The 24214-nt window shown below is 42.3% G+C and overlaps 1 protein-coding gene across 8 annotated transcripts in view; it reads right to left on the minus strand.

Annotated features, from left to right (window-relative positions):
- Positions 1 to 24214, minus strand: part of dmd (dystrophin) — a 182536-nt gene that overhangs the window by 51272 nt on the left and 107050 nt on the right. For all 8 annotated transcript variants that reach the window (XM_034216838.1, XM_034216835.1, XM_034216834.1 and 5 more), the window contains 19 exons: positions 15227 to 15327; positions 14732 to 14843; positions 14519 to 14632; positions 14193 to 14348; positions 13939 to 14109; positions 12775 to 12957; positions 11669 to 11803; positions 10446 to 10595; positions 5655 to 5816; positions 4104 to 4208; positions 3654 to 3827; positions 3420 to 3575; positions 3177 to 3347; positions 2881 to 3060; positions 2620 to 2742; positions 1892 to 2062; positions 1175 to 1297; positions 939 to 1073; positions 656 to 808 (listed from right to left, as the gene is read on the minus strand). In XM_034216838.1, the coding sequence (XP_034072729.1) occupies positions 656 to 808; positions 939 to 1073; positions 1175 to 1297; positions 1892 to 2062; positions 2620 to 2742; positions 2881 to 3060; positions 3177 to 3347; positions 3420 to 3575; positions 3654 to 3827; positions 4104 to 4208; positions 5655 to 5816; positions 10446 to 10595; positions 11669 to 11803; positions 12775 to 12957; positions 13939 to 14109; positions 14193 to 14348; positions 14519 to 14632; positions 14732 to 14843; positions 15227 to 15327 (2775 nt within the window). The remainder of the gene's footprint in view (positions 1 to 655; positions 809 to 938; positions 1074 to 1174; positions 1298 to 1891; positions 2063 to 2619; positions 2743 to 2880; positions 3061 to 3176; positions 3348 to 3419; positions 3576 to 3653; positions 3828 to 4103; positions 4209 to 5654; positions 5817 to 10445; positions 10596 to 11668; positions 11804 to 12774; positions 12958 to 13938; positions 14110 to 14192; positions 14349 to 14518; positions 14633 to 14731; positions 14844 to 15226; positions 15328 to 24214) is intronic.

Consider the following 24214-nt stretch of genomic DNA (forward strand, 5'->3'; position numbering starts at 1 on the left):
ATACTATATAAATTATATAAAATACAGTATTTCATATTCATATTTAATTAGCTGGGTGTTTTGGTTGTTTAACAGAAAAAATAGGTTTTTGTGACTGAATACATATTTAAATAAATATAAATGTATCAGAAAATATATAAATATAAATATAATAGTACATTAAAATATTATAATTATTATGTACTCACTTTGCGAGTTATTTTGAACCTCAGCTGTTATAAGCTATAATAAAAAACAAATAACGATTCCACTGTTTCACAAATAACTGTGTAATTAGCCTCCTTCCAACGCTTGGTCTAACACGGAAAAAAGCCAGACAAAAACTGTCGTTTTTCAGGGGGGAGGGAATTGATCAGCAATTACTTTCTTTAAATAGAAACAAGGAAGATGTCCTGGAACAATTATTCAGAAAATGGTCTTCCTAAGGGAATAAAAGCAACGAAGCATTTGTGGAAAAGCAGGGGAAGAGGAGAAGTGAGAAACAAAGAGAATAAGGATTTGAGAAAAGATTAAAGACACAGACAGCGTGAGATGAAGAGCCGGATGAAGAGGAGGAGAGAGATAAACAATAGAATGGATTTCACGCTTTATGGTTATTTCTAAACATAGCAGAAAGATATTATTATCCATGTACATATGCACAATGTGTTATCACCTTGACCCTCTCTCCCTCGGGGGGGTCGGGCAGTTGGTCCACGCTGCGTTGAATGTCGTCCAGCCAGGCCAGCAGGTCATGTGACTTCCTCCTATACTGGTACCACTGGGGAGCGATGGCCAACGCCTTCCTGTTCCTCTGCAAACGCAGGTCCTACACACACACACAAAATATAGAAAGATAAAGTTGTTGTAGCAAGTCTCTCTAAATCTTTAAGGAGGACAGCATTTATTGTATTTCTACTCCATTTGTGTGTTGCACTGTGTAACCGAGTGTGTGTTACCTTGACGGTGTTGTACTTGCTGTTGAGCTTGTTCTGCTTCAGCCTGATCTGCTCCCTCTTGTCCTGATCCAGGGCCCTCTTCTGTAGATTCTCCCCTTTCAACAGCAACTCCTTCACTGCACCTTCCTCACAGTCCTGCGCCACACACACACACACACACACACACACACACTCTGTTTAGAGCTGCACACATGATACGAAAGGAAAAGAAAAATCATTATCTGTGTGCGAGGGACCTTGTCCTCCTGGAAGTCCTCCTCCTTCAGGTTCTCCCCCTGCTTCACTTCCTCCTCCAGGAGCTCCAGCCAGATCTGAGCTTCACTGTGGTACTGCTCCAGCTCCTTAGCCGACGCTGCCGTCTGACACACACACACACACACACACACACACACACACACACACACACACACACACACACACACACACACACACACACACACACACACACACACACACACACACAGAGAGGAAAGATGCACACACACACACACACACACACACACACACACACACACACACACACACACACACACACACACACACACACACACACACACACACACACACACACACACACACACACACACACACACACACACACACACACACACACACACACACACACACACACACACACACACACACACACACACACAACACACACACAGACACAAGAAAAAGAAAGCTCATCAGTGGCCTAGAGGGATAGCATTTATTAGGAGAGGTCGGCGCAGATTACGAGTCTATTCAAAGAAATCAATTTAGGGAGAGTGTATTTAACGGGAGTATGTTTGGAAGTACATTTATGGAAATAGTTGGATTATAATGTTTAGCAAAAAGATTCAATTTAACTGTTTTCAAGCTAAATAACAAACAAAAAATCTAGACTAAATCTTATCAGACGCTCTTAGAATTTCAAAATGAAAGTACTCAGAGGGCTTTACTCTTCCTACCATTCCGCTGGTGATGCGCTGTGCGATGGTGTCAAATCTGTGGTTGAGCTGCTCCACTTTGGGCCTCACTTGGGCCTGGCACTTCTCCCCCCTGGTGGACATGAGCTCCTTGGCCAGAGTCCTCACCCCCTCCATCTTTCCCTTCGTCGGATCCAGCTCCACACGCAACACCTGCAACACACACACAGTTAGCCACAGAAGCTCTTTCCTAAGGAAGGAAATTCCTTGAGAAAAATATGACCTAAAATAGTTTACACATTCAAAGGAAATTCTCCCAGAGAGCGCTAACAGAAGTCTATTGAACTTTTTCAATCTCAGCTAAAACCCACCTTTTTGCACTGGCTTTTAATAATAGTTGAGTTACATTTTTACATTTGTATGTGTTTCTATATGTTTCTAGTTATTGTGCTTTTTATCATGTTTTCAATTATTGTTTTATTATTGTACTCCCAATGTGTTATTTTATATTGTATGTATTGCCTGTACAGCACTTTGGTCAACTGAGGTTGTTTTAAATGTGCTATATAAATAAATAAAGATTGAGATTGAAGATAAGTGCTTGTTAATGATTGATCTCTCTCTGTAAGAGCTGTTAACAACAGGATAATTATCTGTGTTTTTAAGAAACACTGCATTCACTGACATCTAATCTACAGAGAATTACTGGAGGTAAAACACCAATAAACACACAAGATAAGCACAACATATGCACAGACAGACATTACAACCTTGAGCACAGCGTCGTTGGGTCCCTGGCTGTCTATCTCATCCATCTTCTTCTCCGCTCCGTCGATCCATCCGTTCACTTCCTTTATCTCTCCATCTAACTTCTGCATCTGCCTCTGGTAGTCCTGAGGGAGAAAGGAGAGGGAGAAACTTGAGTGTGCAAACAACGACACTTTTAGAGGGTTACTTTTAGAGTTTGGGTTTAATTTAGGCATTAATGAGACGGATAAATATGTATCAGATGTGTTTTTTTGTTCTCTGACCAGCAGCAGGTTGAGCCACTCCTCTGCTCTGGATGTGACAGCGATCCAGTTGCAGCGCAGCAGGCTGACTTTGTCGTCCACCAGGCCCCCGTGGCCCCGCAGCACCACCTTCAGGGCCTCCGCCAGGTCCACCACGGCCTGCAGCTGCGGCTGGCGCCTCTCCGTCTCCTCGTGGATCGACTGACAGGATTTAAAAGAGAAGAGAGTTGAGAGACAGAATGCCATTACCTATTGAAAGCTCCAGTTAATTGTTTCTATTTTTAGCAAGTTTCTCTATGACCTTATGTTGTGTATACCTGTGCCCATTCCACCTCCGCCTCCAGGTCGCTGGGCATGCCGTCCACAGCGGAGCGCCGGGTCAGCTCAGCATCGGTGGCAGCGAGCCACTCCGTCAGCCCGTTGAGCTCCTTACGCAGCTTCCTGGACAACTTCAGACTCTTCTCCAGCTCCAGCTTACTCTCCGTCACCTACACACATAAATCATGTTTAAATCTGACCTGTATGATCATGTGAGCCTAACTATCTGTGTGTGTTGTTACCTGAGAGCCCAGCTGGTTGTAGAGAAGCTTCAGGGCGGTCACCCTGTCGTCCATATCTTTGGGCTGCTCCGTCTGCTGCTTCTGCACGATCTGCCTGCCGGTTTTTATCACCGTCTCCACCTCCCCTTTCACTTCACTCAGCACCTTATACAACTTCTGTTGGACACAAACACACAGCAGGGGCTTAATGTAGGATCAAAGCATCTATTCACCGCATCTGATTGGATGACCCACCATGCACTGGTCCAGCTGTGACTGCACCACGTCCTGCTCCACACTGCGGATGTCCAGGACCCCCCCCTGGCTTTTGACCCCAGCCAGCAAGCGCTCACACTCGGTCAGACGAGTGTCGAAGTTGGCCGGCTTCTGGAAGAGCCGGAACTTCGTCCACACGTCTGCCAGCATTTTCTGTGAAAAGGAAGGGACACAAAGATATATTAAGATAAATAATGAAATGCAGGTGTTAGGGGAAGTTTGCAGAGGAAGAAGAATACTCCATATTGTCAGTGGATTGTTTATCCACACCTCTCCTGCTATGTTATGCACAGCTGGCACAACTTAGATACCTTCATTAATCATTGAAATCTCCTGACAAAACACAATTTTCCAGAAAATCCCTCAGTACAATTTTGTTTTGTACTTTTCTCAATATGTGTGTGTACATGTTCAAGTGTGAGTGTGTACCTGCGTGAGGTCTATCTGTCCCATAACCCTCGGGTCTTTGTCCTGGTTCTTCTTCTTCATGTCCTCCAGGGTTGCCTCATGGCCGCTCAGCTCCGCCTGGATTTTCTGTTGAACACACACATGCACGTAAAAGACCAATTAAAAATAAAAAGGATAACACAAATGATGTTAATGAACCATAACTTTATTTGAACTAAAATTAATATAAAAATATGATGTAATGGGTCTGAAAATGTTGTTTTGAAAGTCAGACCAGTTGAAATGCATTGATAGTGTACCTCCTAATAATAACCACAAGGGGGCATGAGGGATCAAGGAGATAGGAGAGGATGCTTAAAAGCATTAACAACCTGTCACCCCCCCCCTTTCACACACAGAGACGGCCTCTGTCACCCCTTTCACTTTTAAATACCAAGTGCCCTGTAATCACATATGATCATCCACACCAATCTAATACAATCATTCTCCCATCCATATGTGTGTGTGTGTGTGTGTGTGTGTGTGTGGGAGTTTGTGTGTGTCTACTACAACATACGTGTATTCAATCTTTCCTTTCTTCTCCACGTACACTCTCCCTCATCAGTCTTTCTATCATCGCAGGCCATTATTTCACCATCGACTGTCTGAATTGTCTAGAGGCTGTGTGTATATATATATATATATATATATGTAGAAGAAGTTGGAGGAAGAGACAAACAGACAGAACAGTGTGTGTGTGTGTGTGTGTGTGTGTGTGTGTGTGTGTGTGTGTGCACTCTTGCCCGTGTCCAAAGTTGCCCCGGGCTTAATTAGGACAACAGAGAGAAAAAGAGCATTCGCCATTCTCTCTTGGGTTCCCATGCATGGACTCACACAAACGCACACACTCTCTGAAGTATATTTCCACTCAGCTGTCATTCCTCTTCCTGTCACTCTTCGTGGTCAAACCTGACAGGGCAAAAAGCTTGACAGTGTTTCATGAGTCAACTAAAAGCTGCACTTACTGATGATGAATTGGCATCTTTATTCTACATTAGGAGCATTTCTATTTAAACTGACTTCAGCCTGGCGTAGTCTAATTACTGCAGGTCCAGTTGGGGTCTGCTTACATCGGGATCAGTGGGGTGAAGTTTGGTTTGATTAAGTCTAATCAGTAACGCTAGCATTTAGTTGAAGTATTGTCATTCATTCCTATGAAAAGTTCCTCAGTGGAGCATGAAACTAAAATATCTTAGGATGCTCTCCCACATATTTGTCCCATAGAGCACAAACGTCTCATTTACATAAAAGGCAGCATGAAAATAATTCAACTAATTAGGTCTTTTTAAACTTTTAGGACACAATGAATGAAATAAAAGGACCTCTCAAGTTCTAAAGCCACTTTTAGTTTGTCCGTTCTGAGCTACTGTAGAAAGATGGCGGTCTCCGTGGGGAGGATCCCTGTGATATGAACGGCTCATGAACACAGCCAGTCTTAGTGAACGGAAAAATATAGAGATGATGTAGAAGCTATGGCCCACGACGATTCTCCTTAGTCCCTACACGCACACACAGCTACACACTGATGGCTACCTGAGCCTCCTGCGGTATCTGCTGGGCGTCTATGTGGTCAGCCAGGTACGCAGTAAGGTGTCGGTCGGTGTTGGCAAGCGAATCCTGGATCTGCCTCAGACTCTTGTCATTCTCCTGGGCCCACTGCACACTCTTCTCCAGCTCCTGCTTCCTGAGCCCCACCTGGGTAAACACAAACAAAACTGCGTCACAAAACAAATGAAGTGGACCATTAAAACAGAAAACAGCAAATGGGAAACGTATATAATGTATATAAAGAGAAATATTCAATCCCTCGTCCCTCTATGTACCTAAAAACAAACAACAAACACAGGCACACACACACACACACACACACACACACACACACACACACACACACACACACACACACACACACACACACACACACACCACACACACACACACACACACCACACACACACACACACACACACACACACACACACACACACACACACACACACACACACACACACACACACACACACACACACACACACACACACACCACACACACACACACACACTCTCTCTCTCTCTCTCTCTCTGCATATACCCTATTGAAGGACGGAGGCCGGGGTTTCTCTCTCATGTTGCCTCAGTGTGACGACAACATCAAGGTTGCCACGAACAACCCAAATAACGATCTTCTGATGCCTGAGAAGTAGGACCCTTTGCAACTACTGTTTCTGTTCTGCTCTCCACATCATGTCTGCCTACGAGATTAACTTTCCTACGGACATGTTGCATCACATCCTGTAAGAGCTTGTGAGTTGAGAGGAAGAGGCTGCGTATGTGGTCACAGGTGAGCATGCTAAGCTCATGCACAAGGATAATGACTCTAAATATAGCCGTGAGCCACTAACGCTTGTGTCACACTCACAGTGCTCCCAATGTCACCGTTTCATGGCTGATAATGTACGAAATGAGCGCGAGATTAAATATTTAGACAAACATTGATAACAACCTTCCCCGTGGCCATGTACTTCATTTCCCTGGCAATTGTCGGCTCATGAATACATATTCTTATTAAACACTCAGTTTTCCCTTATTACTAATTTCTCTCACACCGAAAGGCAGTCAGTGATTGCGAACGGGCGAGATAGAGGATCGCTGTTTGCCTTGCGTGGGAAACGCCGTCGGCTAAGCAGCGATCTCCGCGCTACACTTCCTCTTATTGGTTGTTCAGCCGTTACAAAAAGCTCCAAATTAAAATGGCAAACACGCCTCTTTGATCTGAGGAACAGCAGACAGAGATATAACAAGATGGATTTATCTCAACATAAGTTTTAAAGTGGGACACAGATATAATGAGATTATATTCCACTGTCTCTGCACTTTCTTGGACCCGTGTTGACAGTCAGCTATTTGAGTCGTGAATTTATAATACTGTGGATGGAAAGAAGTTGGAAAATAGATAAGAATTATACTTCTGTGATGTTTTACTTTGATTTGATAAAATGTCTTAGTTAAGTTAGAGAGGCACCTTTACAATTTAGTAAAGACTATCTATAGGATATTCAAGTTTAGTTTCTTCAGTTTATGTCCAATTTTATTTGATCTTTTTAGAAGAAAAAGAAGACTCTTTATTAAGGGGAAACTGTCTTTCAGTGAGTTGTTCAGGACCTATACATATGAATACATCTAAATACATACATATGGATCCAAACACATCATTCATTTTAAAATTGAACAACTGCCATGAACGCCCAATTTCCCCTGGGATAATTACATTACATTACATTTAGCTGACGCTTTTATCCAAAGCGACTTACAATAAGTGCGTTCGTCCAACAAAATACAACTTGAAGAAAACAGAATCATAAAAGTACATCAGGTTTCATAGAGCAAAAACATTTCAAGTGCTACTCAACTGGCTTTAGAAAATTAAAAGTATTTCTTAATCCGATTTAAAAAAATAAGAATTAACTGTGTATTTTTCTTCAAAAATCCTTTATTTCTGTGATGCCTAAACAGATATATCAGTATATATTCACCTCATTAAACACCTTTTTGGAAAGACGGTTTTAATGATGATTTAAGGTGTTTGTTTTAATAAAAAAAAGAACCACTGCATGTCAGTTTTCCTTCTAGGTGATTTGTCTAGTGTCTGTCTTGTGGTAGGATGACAAATGACCGTTCCTGAAACCACACAACGATCCAAGTTTAAAAGAAATACATTTAAAAAGAAATCCCTCCTACAGTTCCCTCCGGTCAAAAGAGGGGAAATATTAAGGCAATATTTTGGTCTGTGTGCTTTTGCTCCTGCATCTGTCTTTCCAGAGTGACTCTCAAACACCCGCTTCCTGTCTCCCTCTTTATCGATGACAAACAAACAAACAGCCCCCCCCGCCTCACCTCACATGCTGACACACACCGCGGAACAAAGCACACCGGCTTCTGATAACACACAATGACACTTCCAAACCAGAAAATACGAAAGTCTGAAATAAAACACACACACACACACACACACACACGCACACACACACACAATGTCTCTGATGGGTAGACAAACAAAGGGAGGCTTATCAGGCTGCAAGGAGAACATTAATCTGGTGCTATGGTGAGGGAGGATCAACCCAGCGGGCAATGAGTGTGTGTCTCAGTGTGTGTGTGTGTGTGTGTGTGTGTGTGTGTGTGTGTGTGTGTGTGTGTGTGTGTGTGTGTGTGTGTGTGTGTGTGTGTGTGTGTGGGTGCAAGAATGTCTAATCTGTCGCTGAGGATCACCACAAGAGGCTGAGAATGTATCGCGGCCGCTGATGCCGGCTGATGAGGGCTGGAAGGAAGACGTTGAAAGAGGAAGAGGAGGAAGATTACGAAGAGGAGGAGAGAGTGCAGGGGTGGAGGAAGAGACAATCAATTAAGAGAAGACAGACGGAGCTGGGGAAGGAGAGGGAGAAAGGAGAGGAGGGTTGTATGGAATAGAGAATTGATTGGAAAGGTGTGATGAATAAGAGAAGGGTAATGTGAGAGAATAGGAGGAAGAAAAATGTGAATATGGCGGAAAATAAGGAATATTTTCAGATGTATTTTTTTGTTAATATACACTCATTGTCTGGTCAATAAAATGATTGAAAATAGTTAAACATATAGTACTCCATGACACTCAGATTGATTTGATTCTAAGCTCAGCCTCAGGACTAAAGGTTTCCAAAGGGGCAGTGCATGGAACTCCAATACTTTTGCAGAAACTGGATCGGTTTTATCCAAAGCACGATCAGGCAGACCGAACAAGACCTCAGCATCAGAAGATCAATACATCAAGCTTGGTCCAGAGATAGATAGAGCAGAATTTGCCAAATAAGGAACGCAAGAGCACGATCAAAAGAAGGACTTCTCAGGAGGGGAAGTGAGGTGAAACGCTTTGAGTGGGCTGAGAAATACAAAAATGTAGAGGTGGATCAAGTCCTATAAACGGATGAATCCAAGAATGGGATTTGTGGCAGCAACAGATGGGGGGATGTAAGGAGAGAACAGTTGAGAGAATGATATTGCAGTTTATCAAACCCAGAATAAAAGCGCTCCATTCTTCAGAGATAGAGCATTTTAGAGCGGGAGGATAATGACCCTAAATGCACCTACTTGAAGAGCAAAGATGAACAAGTCCTGACTATTGTGCATTTTCCTCCACAGTCACCTGACCTCACCCCCATCGAACATTGAGGACAACAGTGAGAAAGCCAAGTGTTATGCATCATCATAAGAAGCTCTTTGGAACACTGTCAGTTCATGCTGGGATAACATGTGTCGTCAGATTTGAACAAACTCGTGGAGTCCGTGCCAGCTCGAGATCATGATGTTATCAAGGCCAAATGAGGACGTACCAAATACTGACAGAAAATAAAACGTACATTTTCCAAAGAGAATTGTTGAGGTGGTTTTAGCATTTGTAATAAAAATGGAAGTTTCTTGAAATGTGTTCTCAGATGTTGACCCAGTCTGTTGTCCTTTAAATGGAATCCTATCAACTCTCTGCTACCATTTCATCACTTATATATATTGTTGTTTTGCAGCTCAACAAGGAAATTCGGGTAGCTGGGGGTCATGCTCATTCTATAAGGAAAGTTGATGGCTTGATTTTGAAGGCCCCTTTACACTGTGATGTCTATTCGTAAAAAACATGGTTGAATCTTTGTCAGAAAAAACTAAACCAGTTGTATTTTTGGTATAAGGACCACGTTTGGTTTATCTTGCAGTTGCCAGCATTTCCAGTCCACATGTACATGCTGTGCTCAAAGCCTTTGTTCTTTGGTTATCTATCGGAACACTTGCCCAACGTCGTACTGTAAACTTGTCTTAAAGCAACCAACGACAGCCTGCAGCAAAATTCTGACTGTGAGAGAAATGTAGGACAAAAGTCCAACTCATGTTTAGTAAGCAACAACTAAAAACCCAACAGGAAGTGATGGCTGATGCTAATGCTAACATATATCATTACCATAAACCCTGCAATGTCTCTGCTTGCATATATTATTTAACTATTTGCATCTAAGAGGTGATTTAACCAGGCTTTAGCGTACCATCTGACCTAAGTGTGTCCATGCTTCAGGTCTAAGGAGATGAAATAAGGTGACATTTAAAATGTTAATCCCCTAAGAATACACATTTTCTTCCTAAATGACAACAACTTGATTTTCCAGGATAAGACGGCAACATACCCCAATAACTGTAGCATGTTCGATAAGAGCCAACGCTGACAGAGCACACCAAAGCAAAGTAAGGGGGTGATAAATAATTAGACAACAGTTTTTTTTTTAATGAAAGACTTTGTATGATTTGTCTTACCCTCGCCATGAGCTCATCCCATCGTGTGTTGAAGGCGTCCAGTTTCTGCTGTATTAGTTCATCCAGAACTCCTCCGTCCATTAGCGTCTGGGCCAGCTCCCGAATCTGGTTCCTGTTGTCATCCGGGTGTTGCAGAAGAACATCCAGACTCTGTAAACACAGAGAAAACCTCCATCAATTACACTCGACCATTACACTTTGAAAAATATGGGTTTGATTCAACTGTTTTTTTGCATACTTTGTTTTGTTTGAAGCTGACTCAGGATAAGGTTAGGAGACACGTATTAAACATTATGCAGGATAAGAGCGTTTGGTGATGACATGCAAAGCTTAAATAGGTCAATTAGCCCCTGTACGTCTGACCTGGGTGCTTAACAGCTTTCCACATCTTCCTAAATCTTTGCTGATGTCAGTTTAGCGAAGTGAAATACAGCTGAGTAGGCAGTTTGCATTTTTGCTGTTCTGTTGGAGTTTTAATGAAATAATGCATCATGGTGGAGGGACTTAATGCTTTTTGCATTGTTTAATCTCACCAAATCCCTGGATGTAACATCTGAAGCACTCTGCAAAAGCACAGTTTAAGCAAATTAACAAGTTAGGGTTAACATGTAAGCCTTTCACTTTACTTCCTCAAAGAAGGCCAGGCAGCTCCAGTGTCTCTAATTACAGGATTCAATGCAAATTCCATGGGATTAACACTTTTTGAATTTCATACAAACGTCTGCATTACAGAACCAATCTTGTTTATGTTTCTGTTATGTGTTCTCGATTTAAGCCCACTGGGTTTCTGATGTTCTTCTCATGGTGGTGGTAGGGGTTCTACTTTAGCAGAGCTTGTAGCTGAGGGAGATCTGAGTTCCCATGGTTATTGTTTAATTAAAAAGAGGAAAGAAATCCCTTTAAAGCTTACAAGGATCAAGCTCCCTGCTTGAGGGTCTGGTGGCTGTTTGGATTGGAAAAACGGTCGCCTTAAACTGGTCATCCTTCTCTAAAAGCTGGGTTAGCCTAGCTGAGCGGTAAGCACCGCGACTATTTAAGCTGATCTGAGACAGGGACACCGATTAACCACAACACAGCAGAACACTGAAGTTGCTAAGAATCACAATGCCTTGGTATAAGCCTGCTTTTATTCTTGTATTTTATACCTGTTTTTGATATAATAGCTTGTTTTATTTTAACTTTATCATCTTGGAAGAAAATATACAAACGAAAGGCATACTGACATCCAGCGCCTCCTGCAGCTCCTCCGCTCCTCCCTCCAGGTTCTCCGTCTCGTCCAGCTTCTGCTCCAGCTGGTCCAGGAAGGCGTTCTCCTGCTCCAGGTAGGAGAGCAGCTCACACCAACACGCCCACACCTCCTGCAAACACACAGGGAGGCACACACAGAGGAAATGCATCAGTGAATTTATTCATAAGAAAACAGATGAACATTTTGACATTTGGGAAGATGAACGGTGCAGGAAAAGACGGATAGTGAAAGAGAGAACTTCCCCGTAAATTTGAAAGCCCATGACTACCAGTTTTTCATTTTCACTTCAGCGTTTCATTTTCATTTATTCAGCGTTGGTGCAGGCCGTCATATCAACATCTGTTCAACATCAACATGTTTGATGAGTTCGTTCCAGTCTGCAAATTAGCAACAGTTGCCTCTGTCTGGCTCAGTGATTGAGTTGGCTTTCTAATTGTGAAATGAAGCTCATTTGAAAAATAGGTTCCGAATGGCACAAGTTTCTTCACACAGGACAAAGTCTGTCAAATGTGCAATAAAAAGATCAAATCAAATAAAAAAGGATATTTATAAATAATAAGAACATTAAAAGTAAATAAGAAAAGTATGAAAGAGAAGGTCAATTATTAAAACCAAAGATGTGATATTGTCATGCACTATCGATCTGCTCTGAGATTTCTGCCTCCAGACCACAGAGCAGTCTTCTCCACAGTTTTCATAATGAATATCTTCTTCTGAAGAACATGTATTTATCGAGCTCATATCCCCATCACTTTAAGCCTTAATATGAAACATCTAACCACCTTGTGTTCATTAAAATGTACTTTATACTTTGATTAATCTTACAATTACTAAGTCAAGAGGTACAAAATGCAAGAAGATAGCCTGAAACGGTTCTACTCGGCTAACCTCGCTTCGCCTCTGCTCATCTATAGTAAACGGAGTACGTTCACACACTGGCACTGATGTATTTTGTACACTACCGCCTTGGCCTTGACACACACATGGACACACACTTTCTCTTTTCCCACTTTGTCTTTACCTAAGCATGGGGAGAATGTCCGATAAACACTTCCAAATGATCACAGAGAAAGTTCTTACCTCCAGTGTTTTACATTTCCCATCCAGCCGGCTGCACAGGCGCTGGTAGTTAGCCGTCAAAACGTCCAACTCAGACCGCAAGGCATCATGGGCCGTGGGGGGAGCCTTGGCGATGAAACTGTTGACACTGTCAGTCAGGAGTTTGACCTTCAGCTCCTTGGAGTGGACCTCTTCCTGGGCCCTCTGAGGAAGATAGAGTAAGGGATGTTTGTTAGTCTGTTCAAAACACTTGATTCCAATTGCATAGTGGTGCAGTGATGACGTATGATTTCAGGCATCTCACCAACCAAAAAATACTGTTTTAGGACTCATTCCTGCACCACTTTATTGATAAGCCTTGTTACAAAAAGGATCTTTTAGAGGTCAATGAAAGAGCAAGAGAAGGAAGAAGGACAGAGAGAGACAGAGAGGCTTAATGGAAGGAGGGACGGATGCACAAACAAATGAATCAATGTGTCTGCAGTAGACAAAGCCACAGTGTAAAGGGACAGAGACAGACGGAGGGAACAACCTAGGCAACGAATCAATGAATGAAGCTAATACATTCCCAAACCAGGCAGGGGGGGGATTTGGAGAGTAAGCAACTGAGCAGATTCACCAATGGAGTTTCCTTTAGCTCGGAGCAGAAAGGGGGAGGAGGAGGGAGGGATTAGAATTTATGCAATTTGATACGAAATTGAGTTATGGAGACAAAGAGAGTGGAGAGGGGGGTTAGACTCAGAGCTGTGAGGGAAGAATACAGAGAGGGGGAAATAAATAAAGACCGAAAAAAGTGTTTTTCTTCACAATAAAAAGAGAGGCAGGCAGACGGGGGGCTATCGATAAGGAATGAACCAGGATCAGAAGAGAGGGACAGGGTGAAGCAGGTGCAGAAAGGTCAGTGAGATGTGAGTCTGTACTGTGAATAAAGACCCTATGTAAATCACTGTGTCTGAGTCAGCCCTTTCTGAGGCTTACTCAGCAGAGAAGTCCTCCTTTATGAGCCATGGTGCAAGAACATTTTTTGTATCTTAGTTTGAATGAATTGCAAAGAAATAGTGAATATAACAAAACCATAATGCCCCTTTTCAACTCTTGATCATTACTCTCAGACTAAAACAAATGTGATATTTACTCTAGGAACTACTGTCACAGCAACAGCAATCTACTGTCCGGTTCACACACCTTGAGCTCCTCCACAGCCTTGCGCAGCTCTTCAGGAGTCTTGTATGTGAAGTCTCTCTCCAGGTAGTCCTCCTCCGCCTGGTTGATCCACTCCTGCATCTCCTGCATCTCCTTCCTCAGAGCCATGGTCTTGTCGAGGCCTCCTTTCAGGGCCGACTTCTTGGCGTAGGCCTAGACGGAGGTAAAGAAAAACATTTAACGGTGTAGGGACACATAAAGCAGGAAAACACGACCTCTGGATGAAGGGTCCGCACCTGTTTGCAGACGTTCTCCCACTGAGCGTTGAGGTCGTCTAGTTCCTTCTGGATGTGGACGGCGTAGGGTGGCTCGGCCTCTTTCTTTAGGTACAGACCCACTTCGTTGATGCCGTTGACGCTGGGTTGGATGGTGTGGATGTCATTCACCAAAGCCTAGCCAATCAGAATGCAAAATATTCAGAACGTTGCCATATTTCCTTGTCATTCGTTGTCCTTTAAAGTTAGGCTTGCCCAGCTTGGACCTCAGGCTTTACGCAGCTGATGACAGGAAAGGGAAACTGTTGAAATAAGACTTTGAAGTAAGGTCTAAATTATTTCCTCACCGTGCACTGCTCCAGCTGTTTCTCCAGAGCTTCAGAGTCTCCCAGTGCTGGCCATTCCTCGTTCAGGAACACGTCCACATCTGCCATCCACTTCTTAAGAGTCTTAACGTCATTCTGTTGGCGAGACAAGAACGAGTATTGAGATTAAAGATATCTCACCTTAGTAAGCTTGACTTCTAAGCAACATATAGTGATCCCCGTTATAAATCTCACTTCAAACTGCAACAGTTTGGCCATGAGCTCCTGGAGTTTCTGGGCGTTGTCTGTCAGCGTCGTGCCGAGGCGTTTCCAACTTGCCATGATGCCGTCCATCTCGATGCGATACCTGCAGGAAATCACAGAGGCTCACAATTGGCTTGTGACATGGCATATATGTTTACCTAAGCTTTACAAGTTCTACACAACTTTATTTTTTTATATTCAGACCATTTTTATTGGGCATCGACTTTGCTTTTATGCCTGCTCAGAGCCTAAGCAGACAGATGCATAGATCAATAAGGAGACGTGCAAATAAAAAACACATCAGATACACTCGACAGGGGTTAAGACCATTTTGATTTGGGTTCATTCAACTAAACATTACAGCAGCGGTCGTTTTTTAGCAGTCGACTTTCCTAGTAAATCGCAAATGGAATCTGCACCCATTCAATTGTGTTTAATCCTTTCCTTCAATAGATTACACAGCACTCTTTATTTTCCATGTCTTACTTTTGGCTGATGTCTGCTGGTGCTTTCTGGAACACCTGCTCCACAGTGGAGGTCAGGTAGTCCACCTCCCCCTGGTGTTCAGCCAGAGCCACCTGCAGGGCCTGGGGGGGGGAGAGACAGAGGAATAATGAGGAGGGGCAATGGAAGTTTAGATTGAGAAAGTACTAGTTATAAAAGAGGACTAGAGACACATGTGAATTTATTTTGGATCTGACCTTACAGTAAGTGAATTCTAAGATTAAAGCCAGAATTCGGAGAAAGAAAGTAGTATCCTGACTATATATATATATATACCGTCAGCTTTCTGACTTTAATCTCAGAATTACAAAAAATCTCTGAGGTCAAATCTAAAAAGAGAATTCACATGCGGCCCAAAGCCTCCAGTCCAGAATAAATAAAAAGATAAATAAACACACATGTATCAACAAACGCAGAGGGAACCCATATCCATAAACGAGTTATCCAATTACCATCTATCACGTGTTCTAGCGTAAGTGGCGTAAATGCCATGGAGAAAAAGAGTCGATTCAAAAGCTTGTCCGTAACATTACTCAGTATTTATTGAGCGGGGGGGAAATGGGAGAGTGAGGGATGACGAGCATGAGAGGATATGAGGCTGCCACTGTTAACATTTTGTAATGAAAGCCTTTTCACACCGTTTGATTTTGATTGCGGGATGAATGATAAGTGGAGAGGTGAGGGAATTCCCGGTGAACTCTAGCTGGCGTGCAGTGGAAGATTTTGGGAAGAAAGCCTCGTTCACACAGAGGTGGCTCAGAGGCTTAGTTTAGCTCAGTTCTAGCTCAGCTCCTGGACGGGACATCCGTCAGTTACTATGGCTTACCCACAATCCTTCTGCTGCAACACTGAATCCAAAGCAAGGAAGCATTAGAGACTCAACGTTTCTGCTCAAAGGGCTTTTTCTTTTCTTTCCTTCTCTCTTTCAACTTGTACCAAGCTCCATTTGAGAGCACATGGATAAGCCTGTTTCTTTACTTCAATTTTCACTTTCACTAACGGTACAACGGAAAGGTGAGAGGGTGATACATCACAATGTCAACATCGATGGACAGCCTTACTCCAATAGGGTATGGTTGTGTAATATGATGACGTTAGACAATAGAGCAGGGGTGGGGAACCTCCGGCCCCCGGGCCGTATACGGCCCGCGAGACCATTTGGTGTGGCCCTCGAGGTAATTTATAAACACACGCAAAAAAGAAAAAAATTAAAGAAATCTAGACGGCAAAATAATTAAACAAGTGAGTGCCTGTTTTTCCTGGCCAAGGTCAGGGTCCTTGAACACAACACAAGCCTAACGTGTCATCACGTGGTATATGTCTCGTCTGACAGGGGTGTAGTTCTGACGGGGAGCACCAGAACGCCGCTCCGCTCCGGCACTTCCAAAAATTGCAGTACCCATAAGGAGCCATGCTGCAGGTTTTTTCGTGGCTGTGTTTTAGTTGTAAGCCCAGTGGCGATCTGTTCATCTGTCAGTGATTCCCACAGCATGTTAATACTTTGGGGGGCCCCCAAAGTATAATGGCTCCCCTCAAAGTATAATTTGTGTGTTTTTTTTGTTTTTTTTACTCAGTGAGCACTCATTTGCATTTGCATTGGTGGCAATGAGTGCTCAGTGAGTAAAAAAAACTTAAAAAACCATAAATTATACTTTGGGGGGAGCCACCCATAAATTATACTTTGGGGGGAGCCATTATATTGGTAAACAGCCTCTATGGGCGCGAGTCCAGACCCACTTTTGGAATCAAATGATGACGTCAGTGGGATTATCTCCTTTATCAACTCCTAAGCATCACCGGGACAACATCACTAGCCCCGCCCCTAAAAAGGTGTGAACTTGAGCCAATCAAGGACTACTACTACTAGGTCGTCCTTAGACGAGTTTGCCAACGGGTTCGCCAATCCTCACGGTCCTCCATACACCCGGCCAGCTCTGTGGAGCTTTCCACCCCCACATCCTTCCTCAGCACCTCCACGTATGTTGGCGTGGGGCGCCCTCTTGGTCGGTGCCCGTGTGTTGGCTTCCAGAGTACTAACTTGCCAGCTGGAAGTTCCTGGTGTCGATGGCAGTGACCTGCAAATTTCAGTTTCCTGGATGCCACCTTGTCACTCAGCCTGGGTAGCGCACCAGGACTAGCCCCGCTCCTAAATTTTTGAGAGATTTCTGAGGACATTTTTTTTCACGCACCACCCCCCACCCCACCCCGAGTCGTTCCCCCAAAGTATATTTCATTTCTGCAGGAATCACTGTCTGTCATACTGATCATACAGTCAATAACTTTGTTGTTATTAGCATCTGGTTAGCTAGCTATGCTAACGAATATAAGAAGCTTTTTCTACAACCAGTGAGGTAAAGGCACATCTTTATATGATCATTATAGTTATAAAAAAATAAGAGAATAAAGTAAACAGGTATAAAATACTATATGACTGTAAAAAAAAGTTGTTATTAATAAACAAGAATACAGTTTGAAAGGGATTGATTTGTAAAATATCCATAAAGAAAAATAAAATCTGCTTACAGTTCTGTTTCATATGGGTGTTGAGAGATGTATCCATAGATCTAATGTTGCTCTCAAAGTGCACCAGATTGATGCTTTTAACTTCAACATTTTAAAAAAAAAATCTTCCCGGGGGAGCATGCCCCCGGACCCCCCTAGAGAAGGTTAGGTCCCCCCCACTTAAATCATGTTCACATGGATAGGAGTCTAAATACATTTGCACACATCTTGTGTCCATATCTTTCTGTTTGGGTGGTCATGCCACAACTCTGCACGTGCATGCATGCGTGAGTCATGGCAAGATATCTGGATTAAGAGGTTGCTTTTTCTTTGCACAGCATGAAAGAAAGGTGAAATGAATGGGCTGTGATTATAGTATTTAAGCAGAGGTCAATCATTTGTACGGCCCTCGGAGGATGTTGAAAACATTGAAATGGCCCTTGAGAGGAAAAAGGTTCCCCACCCCTGCAATAGAGAGTTTACTTTACCTAAGTCCCAAAAAGGCCTTGTTTAATGCAATTCTGTCATGGTACTTGATGTTATAAAGATGAGCCAACTGTTATCAACCTAAGCATCTGTTTCACCATCAGACAAAACTGATTATAGTCTCTAAGAAATGGGATTAAAACAATGGTCTCCTATTTCCAAGTCACTGTCTTTATGGACCCAAAACACAGCACATGTCCTCCCTAAGAGGATTTGCTTGTGGTGCTATGACAACACTACTGGCCTGACAACAGTCATAATTCTCTCTGCCACAGGAGGTTTTTGCCGGTAGACATGAGTTGTTTCTGGCATTTTTACAAATGACCACTGCTGCTGTTTGTCTCAAGAGGACGCTCTCTTTCTACAGTGCTGCCCAGAGGTTGCGCTAGACTTTTTCGCTGCCCGTCAATTTGGGCAGGATCGCAACATTTTCGTCAAAATCCATTATTACCTGTCGTGCCCACAGCACCTCGCGGGAACGCGCACAGCGTAAAGCAAATACTTTCGTTGATCTGTTCGGCAAAGTTAGGTATGGAAACGATATCATTTCCTTTTGGCATGCATGACAAGGCATAATACCGGAGCCTTGCTGCGGGGAAACTTTGGCGCATTTCGGCGTTTGTTCTAATCTGTCAAAATGACGGACGGCTTTCAGATTTTTCCGTCATTGTTAATACGGAAAATATTCGGGGCTGCCACCCTTTAATATCTGTAGTTCACTGGGAACAATCAATGAGCTGTGATGCTTTATGGTCTGAATGAATCAGTCAAACTGGGAAATGTGACTTTAACTCCTTATGTTCATATACATATATTTACTTTATTTTTTGATTACACATCCTTACTTTAACTTTTTATGTCTATGTAAAGATTTAAACTCAATATCTCATTTTCAAATCAAATGTGTGTAAGTGTTCTGAAGTAAACTAGAGTCCTACATCAATATATCTATACAGTCCACCCCTACTTACTGATCCATACATCGCTACAGCAAAATCACAAATCATTCATCAGATGTATTGACGCCTGATTATAGGTAGTGATTTAATGCTGCTTTAAGGTCTTTAATAATATCTACCAGTAGCTGTGGAGGATATTAATAATCATCTGTCACTCACTTCAACCATTATCTGCTATAGTTTTGTATTTTGAAACACGAGGTTAGGATTCTAGCAAAGTTACCACCTGACAAAAACTCATTATTTTAATGAAATAGTGCGAGGGGAGATACCGTCACCTGGGTAAAAAAAGAACCGTTTCTAACCACACACGCAGAAGTGCCTCAGAGCAGAGGGGAAAGAGTTGTGGTGAAAATTAATGACAGCTCATCAGTATGCAGAATGAATTCCTAATTATTATCTACAATCAACTTTAATTAATCTCCGATACAAGGCTTCATCTCCCTGCTATGACACAAGACCATTATAAAGTTTAAAGAGGGGGCATACACACACACACACGCACGCACACACACACACACACAAGATATAAACCAACCCTTCTAAAACAACTAAAAAGTGTGTGTTTGAATGGAAATACCGATAAACACTGACAAATGAATATGTATGTGTGTGAGTACGCACCTTTGTATTGTAAGCATTCTGACTCACTGGTGTTTGTGTGTTGACAGATATTGTGCTAAACAGAGACACTGATTTTCTCTCCTGGGATTTTCTCACCCGCCTCTCATAATTGCAGAGTTGTAGACAAACACACACACACACACACGCACACACAGCAGACCTGCTCTCTGCATGTTAAGCAGATGGAAGTCTGGCTCCACAAAATCACACATTTGCACTGAAATTGAAATTCTCTCTCCTTGTTTTGGGGGTTTCAGAATATAGATTTTAGCGTGCTGCTGCTTTGTAAATACAGACTACAGCGCACAGAAGTGAAACTGCAGCAGGATTTACATTTAAGAAGTGACTTATATATATAGTTTGTATATTAATGGCTTTAAGGAGGATTGTATTAGCTTCTTGGTACTTATATAAGATGTTTTCATTCTTAAAAGTGGATTTTTGGAACGGAAATAATAATTTAGATAAAAAGGTCCACATACCGCCTTTCTCTGAGCACCAGTGTCTTATGTCAACATGTTTAAAGTAGCACAAACAGATGATAGATCCAAGCAGGCGAAGCTGGTCTCTCATACAACAGCGCCGTTTCGTTGTACAAATATCGTTGTCAAAAGAACAACTAGTGGCTCTATATTCATGAAACTTGCTGGAAAGTTGAAGAATGGGCCAAAGTAGAGCCCAGGGGGATACACACATTATTTTCCACTTATGGAAACAGCCATAGTTTGAGATTTGTGCATTCGAGTGGCCTTCCAGAAATCACAATTTAGGAGAAATATGTATAATCTGTAATGTGCTTCCTAAAAGACTCCTTTGTTATTTACACTTAGTCTTTTTTAAAGGACACTTTGGCAAAGGGTTTAATGTTTACAGCAGTGATTTAGGGATGCCCCTGTGTATCAGATTCAGGTTGTGGCTATGAATCAGCATCTTGGTTAATGGTGCATTTCATCTGCTTTCTCTCCCTCCTTTATCCTCTGCCTGTTTCCTCAAAGAGACGCAGAAAAGCATCCTTTAAAAGAGTGCTGCTTTGGCAGTTTGGCATCGCCAGCGGCCGTATAACTTTACAGCATGTAAAAAACTGATTACACTGTTACACAGGCCCACAGGACGATAGAGCCAGCACCATTTTGGTGTTTTATGGGAATTTGTGTATAGATCTTAGGAGCAGTGTTGTCAAGTGCTTACACTGTTGACTCCTAGTGGCCGATGGGATTATAGAATAGACAGCATAATTACCTGTGATTCATACCAGATAGTGGGCTGCCATTATGCCAACCTTCACTCAACTACATTACATGTTAACTGATCATCTCAAATATCTTAACAGGTTGAGCTTTTCTGAGTTTGAGCAGTTGAAGAAATAAAAAAATAATAAGTTGAGCTGTGAGTTAGAGCAGGGGTTCCCAACCTTTATTCTGCCAAGGACCGGCAGATACATTAAAAAAAATCGCGGACCGGTTGTCAATTTTAACTGATTTTAATATTTACTCTCCACCAGCAGGTAGCAACAAAAGCTAATTGTATGTAACAGCCTGAACGAATACTAGAACAATATGCATCCAAGACATATTAACGTTTACGAAAGAACCGGTGCCGTTTTTTGGTTTTTCGGAAAACCGGAAAACCAAAAAACCGACGTTATTCGGTTTTTAAAACCAAAACGGGAAAACAGTTAAATCAACGTTTTGGTTTTGTTTGTATGATTTACGGATAATCCAGTGAATGTTGGGAAAACGAGGAGAAGGCACATTATGAAGGAGATGTCTGGTCGCCAGGGTGTGTGTGTGTGTGTGTGTGTGTGTGTGTGTGTGTGTGTGTGTGTGTGTGTGTGTGTGTGTGTGTGTGTGTGTGTGTGTGTGTGTGTGTGTGTGTGTGTGTGTGTGTGTCTGCGTGACACTGGCATTTGTTTTCAGAAGATATTATGATAGTGACGTTCGTTCCGATGCACTCCGATAGCCTTTAGCAGAATTAGCACTACATCGAGATTAAGATTAAACTTCTTTTGGGAACACCCGCATATAGGCTACCTATGGAGTTAGCCAGATGTGTGTAAATTACTATTCATGGTCATTTGAAAACAAATGCCGGTGTCGGACAGACACAAACACACCGAACACACAGAGCTGAGCTGAGCACATACATACACACACCACACACACACACACACACACACACACACACACACACACACACACACACACACACACACACACACACACACACACACACACACACACACACACACACACACACACACACACACACACACACACACACACACACACACACACACACACACACACACACACACACACACACACACACACACACACACACACACACACACACACACACACGCCTTGGTGACTGGACATCTCCTTCATAAAACGAATAAAAGGGGGAGTAATCGGGCAGTTCGATGTGTGTAGAGATGTGTGTAGAGGTGTGTGTGGTTAACACGTAGCAGCCTGCAGTCACTCTTAAGCTGTTCTGATGAAGGTAAACACAGCGAAGGCTGCTGACGAGTCGACACGCAGCTCTGCATGATCACATGCAGCGGTGAGCAGAACAAAACACACACTTCAGGTTAGAATATCACACGTAGCTATTTTAATGACCTCTCAAACTACCGTAACTAGTTATAGATATGTTTAGTTTCGCTGTCGGGTCACTCATTACTGATCCGCGAGCTGCATGATACTGACGGGCTGTCAGGAGAGGGAGAGAGCGCTCCGTTTATTATTCCCGTGTTATTGTAAATTAATGAACACTTTTGAATAATGTAGTTAATCTACTATAATTAGTTTGTTTAATATCGAATCATATCAATTTGTTTTAAAGCTCAATAAATAACAAAGAAGACCTTTGACCGGCACTTTTCAAATGTTGTCCGGAAGATTTAAACTTTAACGGACATGTTGACCGGCAAAAAAATATTCTAACGGGAACTCTGGCACCGGTAACTTTCTCGTGCGCACGAGAGGCTGAGACCAGGCTGAGCCGCCGAATCCCTCGGAACATCATAAAAGCCATTTTCAACGGTTTTCTGGTGAAAGATTAACTAGCTACTGGATTAAATAATATGACTGGTATAGGTGCGAAACAATTATGATAAAAATATTTTTATATATTTATAATTCTGCAAATATTACGATAAACTCACAGCTATTTTGCGGCCCGGCAGTAACACCTCCGCAGCCCGGTACCGGTCCCCGGTCCAATTGAAATGGAAACTGAGCAATCTGGTGCCACTAAATGTTTGTAAAGCTCGGTTGGATGCTACTCAATCGGAAGCTGTTGGTACTTGCACATGTGGATAGTTATTGTAAATTGTAAACCCTGTAATGATGCTGTATGATGTCCTTTTTGTTGTTCTGTTTATGTTTTTATGTTTCATGTGGAACCTACTTGAGCAGGACTCCCTTGAAAAAGAGATCAATGATCTCAATGGGATACACCTGGGTAAATAAAGGTTTGAAATGAAAAATGAAATAAACTGTGAGATGGACAGTCAGTGATGAATGGAGTTGAACTCTAATTTAAAGCATAACTTGAAATATATGAAAGTTTGAAAGTATGACATGAATGCAGTTGACATGAAAATTGCGATAAAGGGTGAAAAACGATGAACTTCATTCATAGAGTGCAAGATTAGAAAATAAATTCAGTTGAAATGTCAGTTGTATAAAAGCCCAGAAACACCAAACTGACAAAGTAGTGGAGGATTGGAGACGTAAGCCAACTCACGTCGCCTACATCTTGCCAAATAAATTAATACATTGCAGGGCTACAGCTAACAACCAGCTAGCACAAACAATTCCCTTCAGCTGAACAGCCAATCAGGGCGATTTATCTCAGCAACAGTGCGAGAATATGGGAAAATATTGAGAAAAAACTATGGCGACAGTCACCCATAGCCTGGAAAATGAGCGACCTTTGGCTTGTGTATCAGGGTCTTTTGAGGTCAAATAAGTCTTTAAGCACTGTTCTGTTGTGTATAGCAGAAGTTACACATTGAAAAGAAAAATCTGAACGAAGTTGGTAAGTATTGACATGTTAAAGTGTACGATCAAAAAGAAGTTGGTCAGTAAAACCGTGGTGAGTAAGGCTAAGCGCTTTATGCTGGTTTAAGTTGTTTGTTTTCAGTAAGCAAAAGCTGAATAAATGCAAACACTTTCTCAGTTTTATGCATCTAGCTCCTTAATGGAGAATAGATTGGAGCTCGATATGCTTTCCCTTTCAGCTGCAACACAACCACTACAGCTCAATGGAGATAAATGAGTAACTATGTACATAATAATACAGTTAACAGCCCATAGTAATGTTTGTTTTTACAACTTCTTCATGCTGAATTTAAAGCAGCGCATAAGCTCAGCTGTTATTATTCTAAGTCCAG

The sequence above is a fragment of the Gymnodraco acuticeps genome, unplaced genomic scaffold (assembly GCF_902827175.1).
Source record: "Gymnodraco acuticeps unplaced genomic scaffold, fGymAcu1.1, whole genome shotgun sequence".
Classification (NCBI taxonomy): Eukaryota; Metazoa; Chordata; class Actinopteri; order Perciformes; family Bathydraconidae; genus Gymnodraco; species Gymnodraco acuticeps.